Below are 19,095 nucleotides of genomic sequence, written 5' to 3' on the forward strand. Positions count from 1 at the left end.
AGAAATATCAAGGGGGGGAGGGGGAACACTGCTAGAGGAGGCTTGCCAGACAAGCTTTGGTTTTGGTGTGAACACTCTGCTTTTTCCCCGGTATGTAACTCTGAATGCACAACGTCTGGTCGTTAGACGTTGATACCAAATTGCTCTGAGTCACTGACTCGCGCATTGTTAGCCTTTGCCTCCAAAAGACTGGGCCTGGGCCTATACTGTAGTTTGTTAATCCATCATTCCTCTGGGGCAGCTTGCTCCCTTATGGGTGTGGCCGTAGGATCGAAAAGTTGTTGTTAACTTTAAAGTTAATGAATGAACAATTAAAATATCCAGGGAATTGGCAGGGTAAGCCAGTTTCCTTGCCTAAGGCTACTTTCACACTGCACTTTATTCTGACAATTTCATCCCTTTTAATTTGTGCATTGTATTTGCTCTTTCACTCAACATACAAGCTAGTTCTGGAATTCTAGTGGAATATAGTGCAAGTTTAGTGCTAGTTTTCGTGATAAATAATACCAGAAATAATCCGTCTGCAAGCTTGGGAACCTGGAAAAATTGCAGAAGTTATTTGCTAGCTGCTGCCACCTACGTGACAGGCATCCCAGCATGCAGTGTGTTCCCACTCTTTAGGCATTTTGTTGTTGTTGTTGCCAAAATTGTACTGGTATTCCACCATAGGTAGCAGCAGCATTTCCCACACATACTTGTGTTTATACAACTAAAAAAAAGTCAGATGCAAATGGGAGAAGGGTTGCATGGTGATGGGATGAGATCTTAGACCTCCTACACAGTGGAGAACTACAGTATGCATGTGTTTAATGGGTGAGGGACGAAAACAAGACGTTCATTGCAGCCGTGTGAAAGACAGTTGCTCAAAATGCCAGTATGTCAGCTGAAAAAGCTGCTGTTCCTTAATGCAACAGGTACTACAGTGTGAAAGGAATTTTAGAAATCGGGACAGAAGTGCTACCATTTTAATCTAACACGATAAGCCCCATGTCCAGAAGCAGCCTAAGCCAATTTACTGCTGTTTACATACCTGGCGTTTTAACAGTAGGAGAATGGAGCTGCAGTATAATAATTGTGTTGTTGCTTCCAGGTGGAGAAGAGGCATTTTGTGCTAGGAGTTAAGGGGGGGAGATGGAGAGAGAGTTGCTTTTTCTGTGATCTCTTGAGTTGCCAAAGGGATTCTGCAGTTCATTCTGACACTGATGGAATGCAACCTGGGGAGCTTTGACGCGTATCAGTTAAAGAACTATCTTCATGGTTACTGTATTTTCTAAGTCCACATAAAGCCTAGAAAAATCACTTGGGGGGAAAATGGTAACACATCTCCTCCTGTCGCTATGTTGCACCTGCCAGTTTCGATGTTTGTGCTGTTAGGGATGCCTGCCTAGGCCCTAATTCAGTGGAGTGAGGAAACTGTGGCACTCCAGATGTTGCCTGGCTACAACCCCCGGCATCCCTGACAATTGGCCATTCTGGCTGTGGCTGATGGGAGCTAGAGTCCCGGAACATCTGGAGGGCCACAGATGTTCCCCACTCCTAGCCTAATGTGTGTGTCTCACAATGGCATCGAGCGCATGCCTTTCTCTGTGGCCTGGCCCACATATTTCGTCAGTAATAGGCGGAAGATGGAGGAGCTATGTGAAGAGGAAAATCTTCTGGGGGAGCCACATGTCAGTGGTGAATGTGTCCAGAGACAAAGGAAGGAGCAGGAACAGATGAAGCGTTTAACCTTGTACAGTAGACTCCATTCCATCCACAGAGAAGTCAAGTAGTTGCTACAGCCCCACATCTCTTCATCCACGTAAGCAAGAGGCATTGTCATCCTTCAAGAACAGGCTGGCATGAACCAGTGCTAATAAGGGGTGACCTGTGGAGGGGGAAGAGCTTGAGGGGAGTCCCCAGGGCCAGACAGAGAGGCCTGGATAGCCACATTTGCCCCCCTCCCCAGGCCTGAGGTTCCCCACCCCAGGCTTAAGTTAATGTCTCCACCACTCTATATCCACCAGAGCAGGGAGATCTTGTAGATTACTGATCTCTCCCCCCCCCCTTTTCTGCGAATACATTGGCAGGTAAATCAGCCCAAGATGAGGCAGCAATCATGCCTGAGGATTATCTGGTGCAACCTGTACTACAGCTGGCAGGTTGAAATCCTGCTAGAAACTTCACTGTTCCACAGGAAGCAGAGCCTGTCCATGCATGAGACTAGACCGATTGGTGAAAAGGAGTATGGGACTCTGGGAGCGAACATTAATTGGATTATCCAGTGGTTGCAATGAGGATGCCTCCTCTTTGTTTTGGGAGCTGATCAAGGGGGGGGGAGTAGTAATATGTATTTGTTTGCATTTAAGAGTGAAATGTACCTCTGCTTTGAATCCAGAAGAAAATGGCATCCCTGGTATCAAACATTTGGGGAACGTTAGTTTTAAGTGCCGGAAGGCTTTTGAATTGCACCAAACTGCAGAAGCTAAAAGATGGTATAATGAAAAAGCTTGCATGCATTTCTGGCAGTGGAATTTGGCCCAATGGAAGACATTTATTACTGGACCAATGTTGGAACAATAACTTGCCTTCTTGTGCTGTTTTCCCCCTGTCTCCATTTTAGTCTCAGGACTTACGAATGGTCTAAAATCCATATTTAATTAGATGCTGGAGGAAAGATAATTGCAAGGGCCTCTGTAGAACCAATGCAAAAATTATATCTCAATTTCTTCCCCATCTTCTGCATCTAAGATACAGTTTGCTTGAGAGGCATTAATAATTTTAATGGCTATACGAACAAACATTGATTTTAATAGAAATCCAAAAACAAAAAAAGTGCAGGCAAGTACCTACGTGCAAAGTGTAGAGCTGGGATGGGGGGGATTGACCACTTGCCATAACAGCTTTTTTATTCAGTTAAACTGATTTTGCAAATGCTCAGACTCAAAACAAAATTAGCTTCACTTCCACTGTCACCCTCCACCCCGTCCCCGTCCCCAAGCACAGTCTCTTCCATTATCTTGCCTATCCTATGGATAGCTTTGCAAGTCACACTCTTGGTGTTCATTAATCTTAGTCCTACAATGACCCCAAGAAATAACTTGACGCCTTGCCACAGCTTCTTCCATTCTGGGCTTCACTGTCTTCCTCTTCCCTTTTTAATTGTACATTTGCCAGAAGGAACAGCGGGTGCAAACATATGTGCAGAATGAGTGTGGAAATGTATTTTATTTTTAAAACTTCTGTACCAGCTTCTGTTTCATGAAAATGACCAAAGCAATATAGAGAGATGAAAAGCTCTGAATAGGCAAGAACAGTTTTAAAGCAAACAAATCACCAGTACTGAAAACATCAGCACCAAAATGGCTCCCCAATTATGGGATGTTCTCTTCAGGGAAACATACCTGGCACCAAAATTACCAGCTTTTTGGCATCAGGCTAAGACATTCCTTTTTGCCCAGGCTTTGGATTCCTAATTTAAGTCATACTGCAATATGATTTATGGCCTGGTTTTGGTGGTCAGTTTAGTGGAGTGTGGGGTAGGTTTCGTCCTTTTTTATTTTTATTTGGTGAACACATTTAGATTTTGCTTTTTTGTTTATCATATGTTTATTCTGTATATCTGGTTTTAAATGGATGACAAGTGATTGGTTATTTTTAATACTCTGTAAGTAATTTAATTTTGAGACAGCTGGTATAGCACAGTGGGGAGGAGAGCCTGGCTGGGAGGCCACAGTCTGTGAGTTCAAATCCCGCTCGTGTCTCCTGGGTGTCAAGGGCCAGGTAAAGATCACCCCCCCCCAGTGAGTGGCTCAGGAGTTAAGTGCCCTGCCACCTGTGCAGCCGTGGGCAAGCGGCATAGTCCCAAGGAGCCCAGTTGCCCCCCAGCTGGCAGTTGCGGGCAAGGAAGGGGCTGGCTTGTGCCTCTGTGGCAAGCTGAGCAGGCCCTAGCCAGCTGGGGAGGACTAGCCTCAGAGGGAGGCAATGGGAAACCCCCTCTGAGCACCGATTACCATGAACACCCTAGACATAGCGTAGCCATAAGTCAGGGTCGACTTGAAGGCAGTCCATTTCATTTTTCAAGTAACTTTGAGACATTTTTTTTTCAAAAAAGCTAATAATATAATGGGCACCTGTTATCACTTCACACTATTGTGAATACTTGTAGTAAGTTTCACCAACAACCAAGGTCAGACTAAAGGGCACACCTCCTTCAGAGATAGAACAGAAACACTGAGAGAGAGGTGTGGGCTTTGGGGAGGGGGGGAGAGAGAGAGAGAGAGAAGATACCTGTACAGGAAAAGCCCCACAACATTTGGTGCTTCTAGCAATAGCACAGACAGGCAAGAAAGGAGGTGGGGTCCCTCTGCCTCGGTGTTGAGTAGCATACACAGAGAGGGGCTGACATGCAAATAATACATTTCCTTCTTTTCCTGGAGGAAATTCTGAAGCTTGAATGCACACTTGGCTGCAACCTAGTTATCACTGAGATGGGCAGCCTGTGTCTGGGCAGTCCCTCTTCAAGCGTCAGGAAAGAGCAAACAGGATAGAATGCTTTCCCATTGATATAGAAAGCTTGCTCATCTAGTTGACGACTGAGCTATGGCCTTTTACTTGGCGCACTAGCTTACTTTGCGCAGGGGGACATTTGTTGGAAGGAGCAATGGTTCACGTGCGCTCATCCCCCATTTCACCTCGTCAGTCTCAACTGATGCAGACTGGAGATGCATCGACACCCTCTGTAAGAACAAAGTCCCAGGAGGCAGGAGATAGGATTTCCTCTAAATCAGAGAACATGTGGCCATAAGTTCCCCATCCCTGCGCTCTGCAGTCTGCTTTATAAGAAGCTTTGCAGGGGTTGAGTTGGCTAGATGATTGTTCTCATGTGATGCTGTGGGTGTTCACGTGTTAATATTCAACGAGTATACAACCTGTGGAGGAAAACAGGTGAGCTGTACCAATCAGCAAGGGTGCACTCTTTCACACAAACCCCTATGCATTGCAGAGACAGCTGGTGCCTCTGCTCAGTGTAATGTGTCAATGGAAATGGACTGCCTTCAAGTCGATCCCGACTTATGGCGACCCTATGAATGGGGTTTTCATGGTAAGCGGTATTCAGTGGTGGTTTTACCATTGTCTTCCTCTGAGGCTGAGAGGCAGTGACTGGCCCAAGATCACCCAGTGAGCTTCATGGCTATGTGGGGATTCGAACCCTGGTCTCCCAGGTCGTAGTCCAACACTCTAACCACTACACCATCCTGGCTCTCTAATGTGTCAATAAGCCTGCTATAACGCCGGCATTACAGGCAGAGAGAGTCTGTTGCAGAGCTTCCGCTGCCCTGCTGCTTGCTCTGACCGACTTGCAGCCAGGGAATGAATAGTCTTGCCTCTCAGCAGGAGGTTGGATTAGATGCTCTTTCAGTCTCCTGCCAGCTCTGTGATTCCTTGAAAAACTCAAATCCTCCTGCAGAAGAGACTTTCCCTGTCCTTTGTGAGATCATCCTGGTTGGTTGGTGCCAATCTTTTTCCTTGCATCAGACACAGAAACCTTGAAAGGGGATTGATTCGTGTTTCCCCCCCCCCATCCCACAACCAATGCCATATGGAGCAATCACAGCATTGCTGGTGGGGAGAGAGAGGGGAACAAGGAACGGTGGCAGCTGGTGCCCCTTGAGACTGGTGGGGCGGAAGGCAGGGAGCCCGAACAGTAGGCACAGCCCGAGCCAATGCCAGGCGGAACCAGTAATTCTGGTCTTCTCCCCATCCTCCTCCCTCTCCAGTTCTACAAGGGACAAGGCTGAGATTGAGGAGGAGGATGCTGATAGTCAAGGCCACCCCCTGGGCTGGTTGTAAGTAGGGAGATGGGGGTTGGCTAAGGGCAGACTGGGGTTGGAGGAGCAGTACCCTCTTTGCCCAAATGGACAAGTCTCCATTGACAAGGCAGGTTTGGAAGTTGTTGCATCTTTTCCCCTTCAGTTTTAGGGCTCCAGGCATTTAGCTTGCGCGCCATTTAAGCACAATTTTCAGTGCGGCGTTGAAGCTGCCCAGCTGTCAATGGAAGAAACGAAAATGAGTGCAGTCTCCTCTCCAGTTAACTAATTCATGGATGAAAAATGTAACCTCCAGTTAATCTAATTCTTGCCTACCGTACAGAGTCGGCTTTGACGGAGCTGCTTTTGTCATCTGTTATGCTGTTTCCATGCTGCTTCCTTAAATAGCCCATCAGGTTTTCCCAAAAGACACTTTCTTATAAATACAAAACAGCTGCCACACGTGTGTTTTCACCCTGACCAACCGCAACAAAAACCCTGTGGTTTTACCCCTTGTTCTCTATCCACAATTGAAAGTGCCATTTGTTCACGTTTGAAACACAGGAAGCTGTTCTCCGCTGAGTCAGACCCTTGATATTGCTCATTATTGTTTATGCCAACTGGCAGCAGCTCTGCAGGATTTCAGACCAGGCATATTTCCCAACCCTACCTGGAGATGCCAAGGATTGAAACTGGGGCCTTCTGCATGCAGAACAGAGGCTCTAGCAGTGAGCTACAGCCCGTCCCCTCTACAGTAAGTCCTATCCCTTATGCCCACATTAAAAAAAATGTAAATGTACTACTTTCAAGTCGATTCCAACTTATGGCGGCCCTATGAATAGGGTCTTCATGATGCTGAGAGGTACTGACTGGCCCAAGGTCACCCAGCGAGCTTCATGGCTATGTGGGGATTCGAACCCTGCTCTCCCACGTCGTAGTTCAACACCTTAACCACTACACCACACTGGCTCTCATGCCCACACAAGGTGAGGAAGTCTAGGGGCAAGATTTGAGCCCTGTACCAAAACTTTCCCAAAGAGGTCCAAAGTTTTTGTTGCTTTTTAGAGTGGATGCAGAACCTATCTCTTTGAAATGGCCTAGGGCTGTTAGGAACATAGAAAGCTTCTTTAGTCAGACCGTTGGTCCGTCTCGTTCAGTACGGTCTACACGGATGGGCAGTGGCTCTCCAGCGTTTCAGGTAAAGATCTCTCCCATTTTCACCAGGAGATGCTAGCGAATGAACCTGGGACTTTTTGCATGCAAAGCATGTGGTCTTCCACTGAGCCGCAACCTCATTCCTGAAAACCTTTGCCTCTCCCTTATTTCCCTTTCTCTGCCTATCGTCCTTTGTTGGGGACTTTTTCTCTCCTTTTTTCTTCCCGTGGTCAAAATGTAAACCACCGTACATGCACCTCTTCTGGCATAGTTGCTCTCTCGTGAATCTAAGTGTGTGCAAATATTTGTGCCCTTCTGTCTCTTCATGGCCGCAAGTTACATTGATTTTTTTGCAGTGTTAGCTAGTGATCTGTCCAAGTTCCAGATACTGGCTGGGTTGTTTTGCTCCCCACAACCCCCGAAAGAACGTAATGCAGAATTTGGAAAGATCCACGGCTATCAAACATGCTCTCAAGAGAGAACATGTGGGCAGATGTTTATGTGTAAGTGATCCCATTCAGTAAGTAATTGTGTGTTTTATAAAATACAAAAGAGTTCATAGCACCCACACATGGTGTCTATAATGCACCAGTGTGCTAGGTCCAGGCCATAATGCTTAAAGGTCCTTGCTGAAGTTTTTGCCTGCAAGAATCTTGTTGCAGAAGCAAGACTTATTGCAACAGTTGGTTTGGAATCCAGTTGCATTGTGCCCCACAAGTGCACATGTGTGCTGTGTCAAGAATTCATTTATTTAATTCCATTTCTGAATCACTTCCCATAAAACATCTCAAAGCAATTTCCCAATGAAAACTTCAATAAAAGCAATTGCACAATTTTATATATTAAAAAAATATAACAATTAAAAACACTTTAACAAGTGTTAACAAACTGAAGCTCAATCCAGACAAGACTGAGATGCTGTTGGTGGACGGGTTCTCTGATCAGATGGTGGATATATACCCTGTCCTGGACGGGGTTACACTCCCCCTAAAGGACCGGGTTCGTAGTCTGGGAGTCTTTTTAGACTCTTCCCTCTCACTTGAGGCTCAAGTAGCCTCGGTAGTTAGGAATGCGTTTTACCAACTTCGGTTGGTAGCCCAGCTACGTCCCTATTTGAGTAAAGAGGACCTTACATCAGTGGTACATGCTCTGGTAACCTCACGTTTGGATTACTGTAATGCGCTTTACGTAGGGCTACCTTTGAAGACAGTTCGGAAGCTACAACTAGTGCAAAATGCGGCGGCCAGATTGCTGACAAGGACCAAGCGGTCCGAGCATATAACACCTGTTCTGGCCAGCTTGCACTGGTTGCCAATATGTTTCCGGGCTAGATTCAAAGTGTTGGTATTAACCTATAAAGCCTTATACGGTGCGGGACCACAATACCTTGCGGAACGCCTCTTCCGATATGAACCGGCCCGTGCACTACGTTCTGCTACGAAGGCCCTCCTCCGGGTTCCAACTCACAGGGAGGCCCGGAGGGTGATGACAAGATCTAGGGCCTTCTCAGCGGTGGCCCCCGAACTATGGAACAGTCTCCCTGAGGAAGTACGCCTGGCGCCGACTCTGCTTTCCTTCCGGCGCCAGGTCAAAACCTTCCTATTCTCTGAAGCATTTTAAGTTACATTGATCTAATTTTAAAAATGTTTATTGTATTGTTGATTGTATTTTAATATTATTTTGTTATTCATTGTATTTTTATACTATTTTATGTTCACCGCCCAGAGAGCTATCGCTAGTCGGGCGGTATATAAATTTAATAAATAAAATAAATAAATAAATACTTTCATATGTAAAAAATGAAAAAGAATTTCAGAAGTAAAAACCATTTTAGATTTAATACAGAGACAGGGATCTGGGATAAAGATTGCAACTTAAAAAGCTTGTTGAAAAAAGGAAAGTCTTCAACAGGTGCTGAAAAGACAATGGAGAGGATGCCTGTCTGATATTGTAACTGGAGGGAGTTCCAAAGGGTAGGTGCCACCACACTAAAGGCCAATTTCCTTCATTATATGAAACGGACTTCCTGCAGACCTCAGTGATTGGTTGCATATATAAGGCAAGATATGTTAGGTATCCTGGTCCCAATCTGCATACAGCTTTGTATACCAGTACCAACACCTTGGACTTAGCCTTGTAGCTAATGGGCAGCCAATGCAATTCTTTCAGCAAAGGCATAACATGGTGTCAGTAGTCTGTTCCAGTGAACAGTTGGGCTGCTGCATTTTGCACTGGCTGCAGCTTCCGGACCAACCTCAGGAACAGATGAAGTATGTGTGTCCATATCTTGCAACCCTGTGTAAATAAAATAAAAAAATGTTCCCGCTCTCTTGTTTTCCTCGCAGGTGCAAGATAAGTTCCGCCTGGATCTTTCCGATGAAGAGGCTGTGCACTACATGCAGAGTCTGATAGATGAAAGTGTCCATGCTCTGTTTGCTGCTATGGTGGAGCAGATCCACAAGTTTGCTCAGGTAAGGATGTTAGGCAGACACTGGTGGATTGGATCAAAAGTCTTTCTGGCACAGCATTAATCTTTCAAAAGCAGCCAGCCAGGTATATCTGGGAAGTCTAGCAGTCTGCACATGCACACAAGAGAGCAGTCCTTCCTTCTTCTTCCCAGTAACTGGTATTCAGAGGTAGACTGCCTTTGAACCTGGAGGTTCCATTTAGCGGTCTTAGTAATAGCTGCCAGTAGACCAATCCATCCAGAATTTATTTAATCCCCTGTTTGAAGTCAGGGAGGCACATGATCATTATTGTCTTTTCTAACAGTTTACTTCATAAGTTAATAATGCATTGTATGCAAATGTACTTTCTGTTGTCTGTCCTGAATATTCTTAGTTCTTTCCCACCAGAGACTCTCAATTTGATTTTGTTGAAACTGTCAAATCTCTCTCTCTCTCTCTCTCTCTCACACACACACACACATCCAGCTAAAAAACTCTCAAAACCAGACTCTAAAGTACATTTTGCTGAAACTGCTAAATCTCTCTCTCTCTCTCTCACACACACACACACACACACACACGAGTCTGTCTCACACATGCACACTAACATCCACACACAGCCATGATAGTAGATTATTTCAGAGTCCATAGCCCCATAGACTCCACAACCCCCTTGGCAAGAAATCTAGTTTGTGTGCATTCAAACTATCTTTGTGAAGCTATCGTGGTCTACCAGACTTTGGAATAATGGATTCTTTGGTGCATGACCCTCTACTGGGCCAGATTTTGCATCGTAACTCATTGCACATCCCGGCAGTTCTGTAGAGGGAGGAACCAGGACACTGCTTAATCACTTGATTCTTACTGTGCAGATGTTTTTGCTGTAACCAGGATAGAACATGCTTGTCTCTGCCAACTGCTTATAAGAATGGGAGTGTCATGTCCCAAGGAAGCAGATCCTATGAGAGGCAGAGGATACAGTCAACACTTCTAAGCAGATGAAATGAGAAGGAACCAGTAGGGCTGAAAGAGTCTGATTTTTGATGCAGAGGGAGGCAAGAGAAACTGAACTTTCAGGACCCTGGATAGGTCAGTGGCAGCTGATCACTTGTTCTGAATGAGCCTCCATGCTGATCGAGCTTTCATATATCCCTTGACCCTGCCGACTCATCCCAGGTTCCATCACACACACACACACACACACAACCTGAGGAGTGGAGAGTCTTAAAGGGGCAATCCTACTGCCTCTCCATCAGCTCCCGCATAGTGAGCAGCAACGGGGAAACAAGAGGTCCCTGGCTTTTTGGAGAGTCCAGCTCAGGCAGTACTGTGTCTGGGAGTCCTGGTCAGGGCTTCCAGGTTCAGGCTCCCTATCAGGGCTGGAGTCTGACATCTCCAGAACTGGTGCTGGTTACCCAGCCTGGCTCACTCCTCCCTATGGATATCTGAGTGCTTGCTGTTTCTCAAGTTCCAGATTGTGACAGGGATCTCCCAAGAGCACTCAGGAGCATAGGAAGCTTTCAACTCAATGTGTCATACAGCACCCAAGAGTGTAGGAAGCTTTCATCTAAATGTGCAGTTCTGGCCCCTTAGCCTTCTGTCTATCAGTCCATGGCAGAAAGATTGGAGCCAAAATATGAACATCATAAGAGCCTTACTGAATCAGACCCAAAGGTCCCTCTTGCCCAACATTTTGTTTCGAACAGTAGCCAGCCAAATGCATCCAGGCAAACCCTAAGTAGTGTTTGACAGCAACAGCCTTTCCCATTTATACTCCAACAATGGGCATCTAGAGGTATTTTGCCTCCGAATATACAATTGTAATAAATCAGATGTGTAGATTATTGATATGCTGTGCTGCCCTATTTTCCCTTTTTGTTAAAAAAAAAAAAAGCTGGCATTTGCACAACTGAAACAATGAATTAGATCCCAAATGGTCAAAAGAAGACTATCCGCAGTCTTTTCCATTAGCCCTCCCCAAGGTGGGGAGGGCAGCTGTTTCCTTCGGAGACCTCTGTGATGGGACCTCATTTCTCAAGACTTCTTTTGCCAGTGGCTTGTTAATGTGTTTTCCAGGTTGGACTAATAAATCAAAATTGGAAGATTTGATCTTGGCCATCCATTTTTTGCTTCTTCGTGTTTTACTTTTCCACTTGGGCTCATTCATCCATACCTTTTCCCTTCCTCCTTTTGCCAGGAGTTTTGAAACTACAAGAGTGTCCTGTTGTGTGAAAATGCACTTGAAATGTAGCCTTTGAAAGTTCTCTCATGCAAGGCTTTGCCAGCACATGAGATCTTTGGCTATCTTCTCTCTCTCTCTCACTCTCTCTCTCTCTCACTCTCTCTCTCTCTCTCTCTCTCTCTCTCTCTCTCTCTCTCTCTCTCAAAGAAAGAACAAAAAAAATCAGGTCACTGGCATCATTTGTTATTGGAGTTGTTTCTTTTGTTGAAGGAGCACCATTTCAGATAGACGCTGGGACTTGGTAGGGGTGTGTAATAACTGGGATGGTCAGGAGGGTATCTCCAGATCTGGCCAGTGTTTAAGGGGCAAGGTGATTCTGCAGGTAACTTGGTCCTAGGCTGTTTAGGGTTTTATAAGCTAACAGTAATACCTTGAACTTAGGCCAGTGCTGAGTTTTCAGGACCAATGTAATATGTGTAATACAAAGCTGCTCCAACCAAAAGCTAAGCTGCAGCGTTGTGCACTAGCTGCAATTTCAGAACCAACCGCCAAGGGCAGCCCCACAGTGTTGGACTCCAGCTCCCGTCGGCCTCGGCCCCTGTGGTCAAGGGTCAGGGGTGATGGGAGCTGCAATCCCACAGCAACTAGAGGGCCACAGGTTCTCCACCCCGGTTTTGAAGCCTTCCGTTGCTACTACAACCTGATTTCTTTTTACATATATACGGTTGTGTTAGTTCTCCATCTTTAAGCTCTTTCTTAAGTTGAGAGGATTTTGTTGCTTCCTCTCTCAATGCTGGAGGCAGTTCTGCAACCAAACCATGCCAATTCCAGATACGATGTCCCAAAACATACCAGACTAAAAGCAGCATTGAAATATGAGCAAAGTGCCACATGCCAAAGCCCCTGAGAGGCCATCCCTGTTTAATGCACCTATTGACTTGCTTGGTGAATATTTACATACATGCCCACATGGCATACACTGGTATTTACAGCTTTTGCCAACTGGTGCCTTCCAGATGTTTTGTACTACAACTCCCATCAGCCCCAGCTACCACAGCCGTGCTGGCTTGGACTGATGGGAGCTGTCATCCGAAACAGCACCAGGTTGGTAAAGGCTATGAAACTGGTCAGCTTATTCATCCGGGAAGGGGGCACATGGTAGTCATTTGCTATTACACGACTATACCAAAGTCCACAGGCTTTTGTTGTTTATTCTTGGGTCTGCATGTGTTTGTGATTTTCTTCAGGGCATTTATTAATTAGGGGCAAAAATAATTGTGGCTTTAGGTCCTGTGCAAAGTGACGTGCGAAGTTGATGAAACACAATGGGCTTCTGTAACAGCTGACGTTATTAAAACCTCTTATCTCAGCCAGTGTAACCGACAGCCCCAATTGTTATTCCTCACCACCTCGGTTTACAAGCCTGTGTGTGTGTGTGCAGGCAAAAGTAAATATATATTATTACTGACAGATATCAAGTTTAATTAACTGGAAAGCATCAAGAGAAACCTCATCATCCTTCTAGGGGGGTGTTCTGGGGCTTCAGTATAAATGGTACACCAACCCTTGACAGTTTCTCATTGGAGATCAATCAGCAGGATAGTGTAGCCTTTTAAAAAGGGAAAGGAAGAAACACTCTAGCCACAGCAAAGTTTAGAACTGGCACTCTGGGCCAGATGCTGTGCTTTGAGAGGCATGTGCTCTGACCAGAGGCTCAAAGAGAGCAATGCTGGGATATATTTACAAAAGAGTGTTTGAAAGTCCCAACAGTCCGAGCTTCAAAGGACAGGATTGCCTGATGTCAAAGTGGGTGGCCCGCCTAGGGTTGGGGAGATTAGGATCTGGCATGCCAGCCAGAAAAAGTCCCCACCCCTGTCCTGTAGCAGTGCCTCTTAGATCTGAGTTCAGGCCTGGTTATGGGACTGAATCAGCCTTGGTTGCTCAAGTGGGTGAAGTTTATCTGGAGAAAAATAGGGGGAGTGTGACCCTATTATTCTTACTTGATCTTTCAGTGGCTTTTGATACCATTGACCATGGTATCCTTCTGAGCCGACTTGGTGAGCTGTGTACTAGTGGCATTGCTTTACACTGGTTCCAATCCTACCTCCAGAGTCTTTTTCAGAGAATAGCATTGGATGATTTTCTTTCGGCCCCCTGGCAGTTGTGCTGTGAAGTGCCGCAGGGTACCATCTTGTCTCCAGTGTTTAACATCTATATGAAGCCGGTAGGAGCAGTCATCAGGAGATCTGGGGCGAGGTGTCAGCAGTATGCTGACGATACCCAGCTCTATTTCTCTTTAACATCTGAATCAGGAGAGGCTCTGCAAGACCTGGACCAGTGCCTGGACTTGGTGGTGGGCTGGATATGGGATAATAAACTGAATCTAATTCCTAGCAAGACGGAGGCACTGTGGGTTGATGAATCCCGAGTTCAGTTAATTGGTCAGTTGCCTGCTTTGGTTGGGGTCATACTCCCTCTGAAAGAGCAGGTCCGTAGTCTGGGGGTGCTCCTGGATCCATCTTTGTCGCTAGAGGCCCAGGTGACCTCAGTGGCTAGGAGTGCCTTTTACCAGATTCAGCTGGTAAGACAGCTGCAGATATTTCTGGACTGGGACAGCCTTACCACTGTTGTCCACGCACTTGTAACCTCCATGCTGGATTACTGTAATGTGCTCTATGTGGGGCTGCCCTTGAGGTTGGTCCAGAAGCTGCAGCTGGTGCAAAATGCAGCTGTGTGACTGATCACTCGGACAGGGTATCGCCAACATGTTACCCTGCTGCTGAAAGAATTACAGTGGCTGCCCATTAGCTACTGGGCCAAGTTCAAGGTTTTGGTGTACAAAGCTCTATGCAGCTTGGGACCAGGATACCTGAAAAATCATCTCCCCGTATATACCCAGCTGATCACTATGCTGTGCAGGTGAGGGCTTCCTGCAGAGACCATCTTAACAGGAAGTCCAGTCCGCACAATGTAGGAAGTGGACCTTTAGTGTTGCAGCACCTGCCCTTTGGAATTCTCTCCCCTTAAATGTTAGACATTGCCGTCTTTGATACATATATGGGCTCTGAGGTCTATTGATTCTCTGGATTATTAGGTTAAGTGGGGTTGTAAATGAGAAATGGGTCTGAATTGTTCCTCCAATCCAGTTTTACCCTTTAGGATTGTAACATGATCCTAATTAAAAGCCCTGTCAAATGATTTCTGTGTTTGAGAGTTTATCAGTTGGTCTGAGCTGAGTCACTGTCTTTCATCATCCTCTTCCTGTAAGAACATAAGTGTCCTGCTGGATCAGGCCAGTGGCCCATATAATAATAATAATAATAATAATAATAATAATAATAAATTTAATTTTTGTGTCGCCTATCTGGCCGAAGCCACTCTAGGCGACGTACAAACTAAAATTCAGTAAATTACAATACAATACAGATAAAATACAATAAAATCAGTACGATCATTAATCACAGCAGCATGAAATCAGTTAGGGCGATCAATAGATAATAAAATATCCCAAAAAAGTTAGCCCTCCCTGGAATTCCTGAAGGCCTGTCCAGAAAGCCAAGTTTTTAATGCCCGGCGAAATATATCCAGGGAAGGGGCATGGCGAAGATCGAATGGGAGGGAGTTCCGGAGAGTGGGGGCCACCACTGAAAATGCCCTCTCTCTAGTCCCTACCAACCTAGCTGTTTTCGTTGGTGGGACTGAGAGAAGTCAAGCATCCTGTTCTCACATCATCTGGCCAACCAGATGCCTCTTCTGGCAAGCAGGACCTGAATGCAAGAGCACTCTCCTCACTTGTGATCCCCAGCAACTGGTATTCAGAGGCATTCGTTGTTGTTATATGCCTTCAAGTCGATTATGACTTATGGTGACCCTATGGATCTTTTTTGGATATACTCATAGGGTTTTCATGGTAAGAGGTATTCAGAGGTGGTTTACCATCGCCTTCCTCTAAGCCTACGGCACCCGGTATTCCCAGGCGGTCTCCCATCCACGTACTAACCACGCCTGACCCCGCTTAGCTTCTGAGATCAGATGAGATTGGTGTGTTCAGGGTAGTATGGCCATAGGCATTCAGAGGCATACTTATCAGTAATATGGGGATATTAATATCTGCCTACTTTCATACATTTATTGTAACTACTACTCTGAGAAAATTATACAAAGCACTTTTGAAACTTAGTGCTTAGCACTTATATAGCAGTTTAAACAGAGCGATCCAATTGTCAGGGAGCTGGCAGAAGGGGGGCTGGTGGAAGAGGAGCCCACGGAAAACTTGGTGGGATCCTTCTCCCACTCGGGAGCTGCCAGCCTGGCTGAATGCCAGCTCCATTGGGAGATGCGCACACGAGCCAGCTGGGAAGCACTGGCTCTGGCAAACAGGCCTCTCATGGAGTTAGTGCTCCCTCTAGGCCACAATGGGGTTTTTATTTATTTGTTTGCTCCGGTTGAATGTGAAGGGGGATTGTGACCCAGGGGAGGAGTTTGGACATGAGGAGGATCTCACATAAGTCCCCCCCCTGTGGCTCCTCCCTCACCATGCCTCCGGAATAGCCTATTTTTGGGCCTTCCATCAGGCCTCCCTCCACCAGGCTGGCCATTCCTGGGGGACCCTCAGTGGTGCCAGAGACTCCTGACATAGCCATTTCTCCACCACAGCAGAGAGCTGCTGCTAGCAGAGCCCAGCACAACCAGAACTCCATGGCATCCAACTCACCCCAGCCTGGCAACTGAGAACTGCAAGGGCAGGGCATGGGGGACACACCAAAATATAAGGGCTAAGCCCCTCCCCCCCAAAAAAGCATGACAAAACAAAAACTAGCTCCATGGTTCTCAAACTTTTTTCCCTCATGGACCACTTGAAAATTGCTGATGGTTTTAGGGGTCCACTTAATGAGCCACAATTTAGAACCCCTGGTCTACATCCAGTGCATATATCTAACAGGCCACGTGCATGGACCTAAAATACTTCAGACATAAATACACAAAGCTCTAAACAACTTGGGTTCAGGGCACTTTCCAATTTAATCACTAGTTTATGACAGAAAGTGATGGAAATTTGGCATGACAACCCTCCAGTATCATTGTTCTTCCTGCCCCACCCTCCCAACACATATGGTTAGTCTGGATCCAACCCTGACTTGGAACCGTTAACATTTGAAGGATCATCTTACACCACATATGCCCACTTAACCGCTTTGACCTGCAGAACTGGCACTTTCACATGCGCCACATTATGTTTGTTCCATATTTGCAAGGAATCCGTCCTTCAGTGTAGCAGCACCATTGATAACAGGCAGGCACTTTTTCCGTATTGTTTTTTGTCATCTGCTAAAAACATGCCTGGGTAGGCTTGGCTACACAACATATATTATGATGAATATACAGTATGTTTAAAGCCGTATCAGGACTGGGAAGCCTTTGGCCTTCCAGATGTGGCTGAACTACACCTCCCATCCTCCCTAGTCGGCATAGCCAATGGCATGGGATGTTGGGAGTTGTAGTGCAGCAACATCTGGAGGATTAAATGTTCCCCACACCTAATGTAGATTTTATCTATATTTTGATTATTTGATGGTTCCTGAATACTTTTCAAGTCTGCTGATGTTACCAGTATTTTCTTATGAATATTTTATATTTTTTTAAGTAAACAGCTTAGAGTTGTTTTATTATTAACATTAAGTGGTATATACATTGTGTTAAATACATTTTTAAAAGCCCATTAGATTTTTCAAGGAGAGGCTCTCTGCACATGAGGCACCAGCCCAAGGTAACCCTTGCCCTGCTACAGCCTACCTTGGGAAAAGCAACTAGTAACGCAGCCTGCAACATCCAAGCAAAATTGATGGCTTACTTTGATTGATTGATTTTCCTTCTCTTGTTTTTCCTCAGTACTGGAGAAAATGAGCCTCATCAGCTTCTGAAGGCAACAAATGCACCTTCATGGCTATCTCTAAAGCTACTCAAGATGGCACCCAACAGAGCGCCCAGGATATTTTAGTAGCTTGGAGAGTTTGCCTCATCCGGGTTTCCATTAAGACTAGGTCAAGAGTATGTTTTCCTGTGTAGATATTTCAGCCATGAAGTTCGGAAAACAGAGCAACTTCCGTCCAAAGCCAAAGAAGATGAGAAGAAAAATACGTTATGGCTTTCTACGTGCTTATCTGTAGGCCTCATGTTGCTACATTGTTGGAGTAAGAAACTGAAGCTTGTTACTGCACTTAACTTGGATGGCGCCTGTGGAACAAACATGCATTCCAGAATGTCCATTTTCATTCATGGAAAGAAAAGTTCTATGCGGACACGGAATTGAAGTTTTGGATTCATTGATAGGATTTTGTCCAAATTGTCATTTGGAATAAGCAGTTGCACGGTCCCACCTATGATGAAAAAAATAAAATATCACTGATGGTCTGAAGAAGGCCTTAAAAAGAGTGCGATTCAACGTTTTCATTTGATAAAAGATTAGTGTAAATTGACCAAATATTCCAAGTCTAACAAATCTCTTTTGATGCCATCTCTTGTATGTAGGACTCTTCATTTCTCTTTCGATAGAAATTCTTAACTTTTCTTATGGTCACTATTGCAGGTGGAATAATATGTACACCATCATCTTTTACAGCAAAATAGTGCCATAAGTTTAAAAGATCCCTGTAACTTCCCTGTGCTCACTTGTCAGTACATGTATGCTCCCTGTGCCAAAATAGGTGATGACAGAAAATGTTAATTTAATTTGTTTCATATTTTCAGTGGAACAGAGTTCATTATACTGACAATGGGTTGTATCCAAAGACGTTCTACACAGAGTAGACCATGGAAATTAAGTCATTCATATCTATTAATTTCAGTGTGTCTACTCTGCAGAACTAACTTTGAATGCAACTTAGTATTGGATAGTAAAGTTGGAAGGGGCCTATAAAGCCATGGAATCCAACCCCCTGCTCAACGCAGGAATCCAGATTAAAGCATACCAGACAGGTGCCTGTCCAGCTGCCTCTTGAATGACTCCACCACCTCACTAGGTAGTTCCGTTGTCGTACAGCTCTAACAGTGAGGACGTTTTTCCTGATATTCAGTCAAAATCTGGCTTCCTGCAACTTGAGCCCATTATTCTGTGTCCTGCAGTCTCGGGATGATCGAGAAGAGATCCCGGACCTCCTCTGTGTGGCAACCTTTCATGTACTTGAAGAGTGCTATCATATCTCCCCTCCTCTCTTCTGCAGGTTAAACATGCCCAGTTCTTTCAGTCTCTCCTCACAGAGCTTTGTTTCCAGTCCCTTGATCATCCTTGTTGCCCTCCTCTGAACCTGTTCCAATGGATATTTCACAACTCTACACCAGGAAGGAAGGGTTGTAGTTCACTGGCAGAACATCTGATTTGCATGCAGAAGGCCCCAGGTTTGATCCCCAGTAACTCCACATAGGGCTGGATAAGACCTGTATCTGAAGCCCTGGAGACCCTCTGACAGTCAGTGTAGCCAATACCAAGTCAGATAGGCAATGGCCTGACCTGGTGTAAGGCAGC

At 45.5% G+C, this 19,095-nt stretch overlaps 1 protein-coding gene and 1 pseudogene across 3 annotated transcripts in view; one reads left to right on the top strand and one right to left on the bottom strand.

The window, feature by feature from the left end:
* Positions 1 to 17,988, top strand: part of PIK3C3 (phosphatidylinositol 3-kinase catalytic subunit type 3) — a 157,324-nt gene extending 139,336 nt beyond the window's left edge. For all 3 annotated transcript variants that reach the window (XM_061613420.1, XM_061613411.1, XM_061613416.1), the window contains 2 exons: positions 9,290 to 9,415; positions 17,463 to 17,988. In XM_061613420.1, the coding sequence (XP_061469404.1) occupies positions 9,290 to 9,415; positions 17,463 to 17,477 (141 nt within the window). In that variant the 3' untranslated portion in view covers positions 17,478 to 17,988. The remainder of the gene's footprint in view (positions 1 to 9,289; positions 9,416 to 17,462) is intronic.
* Positions 15,525 to 15,642, bottom strand: LOC133375755 (5S ribosomal RNA; annotated as a pseudogene).
* Positions 17,989 to 19,095: the final 1,107 nt, after the last annotated feature.

Source organism: Rhineura floridana, chromosome 1 (genome assembly GCF_030035675.1).
Source record: "Rhineura floridana isolate rRhiFlo1 chromosome 1, rRhiFlo1.hap2, whole genome shotgun sequence".
In the NCBI taxonomy this organism is placed as follows: Eukaryota; Metazoa; Chordata; class Lepidosauria; order Squamata; family Rhineuridae; genus Rhineura; species Rhineura floridana.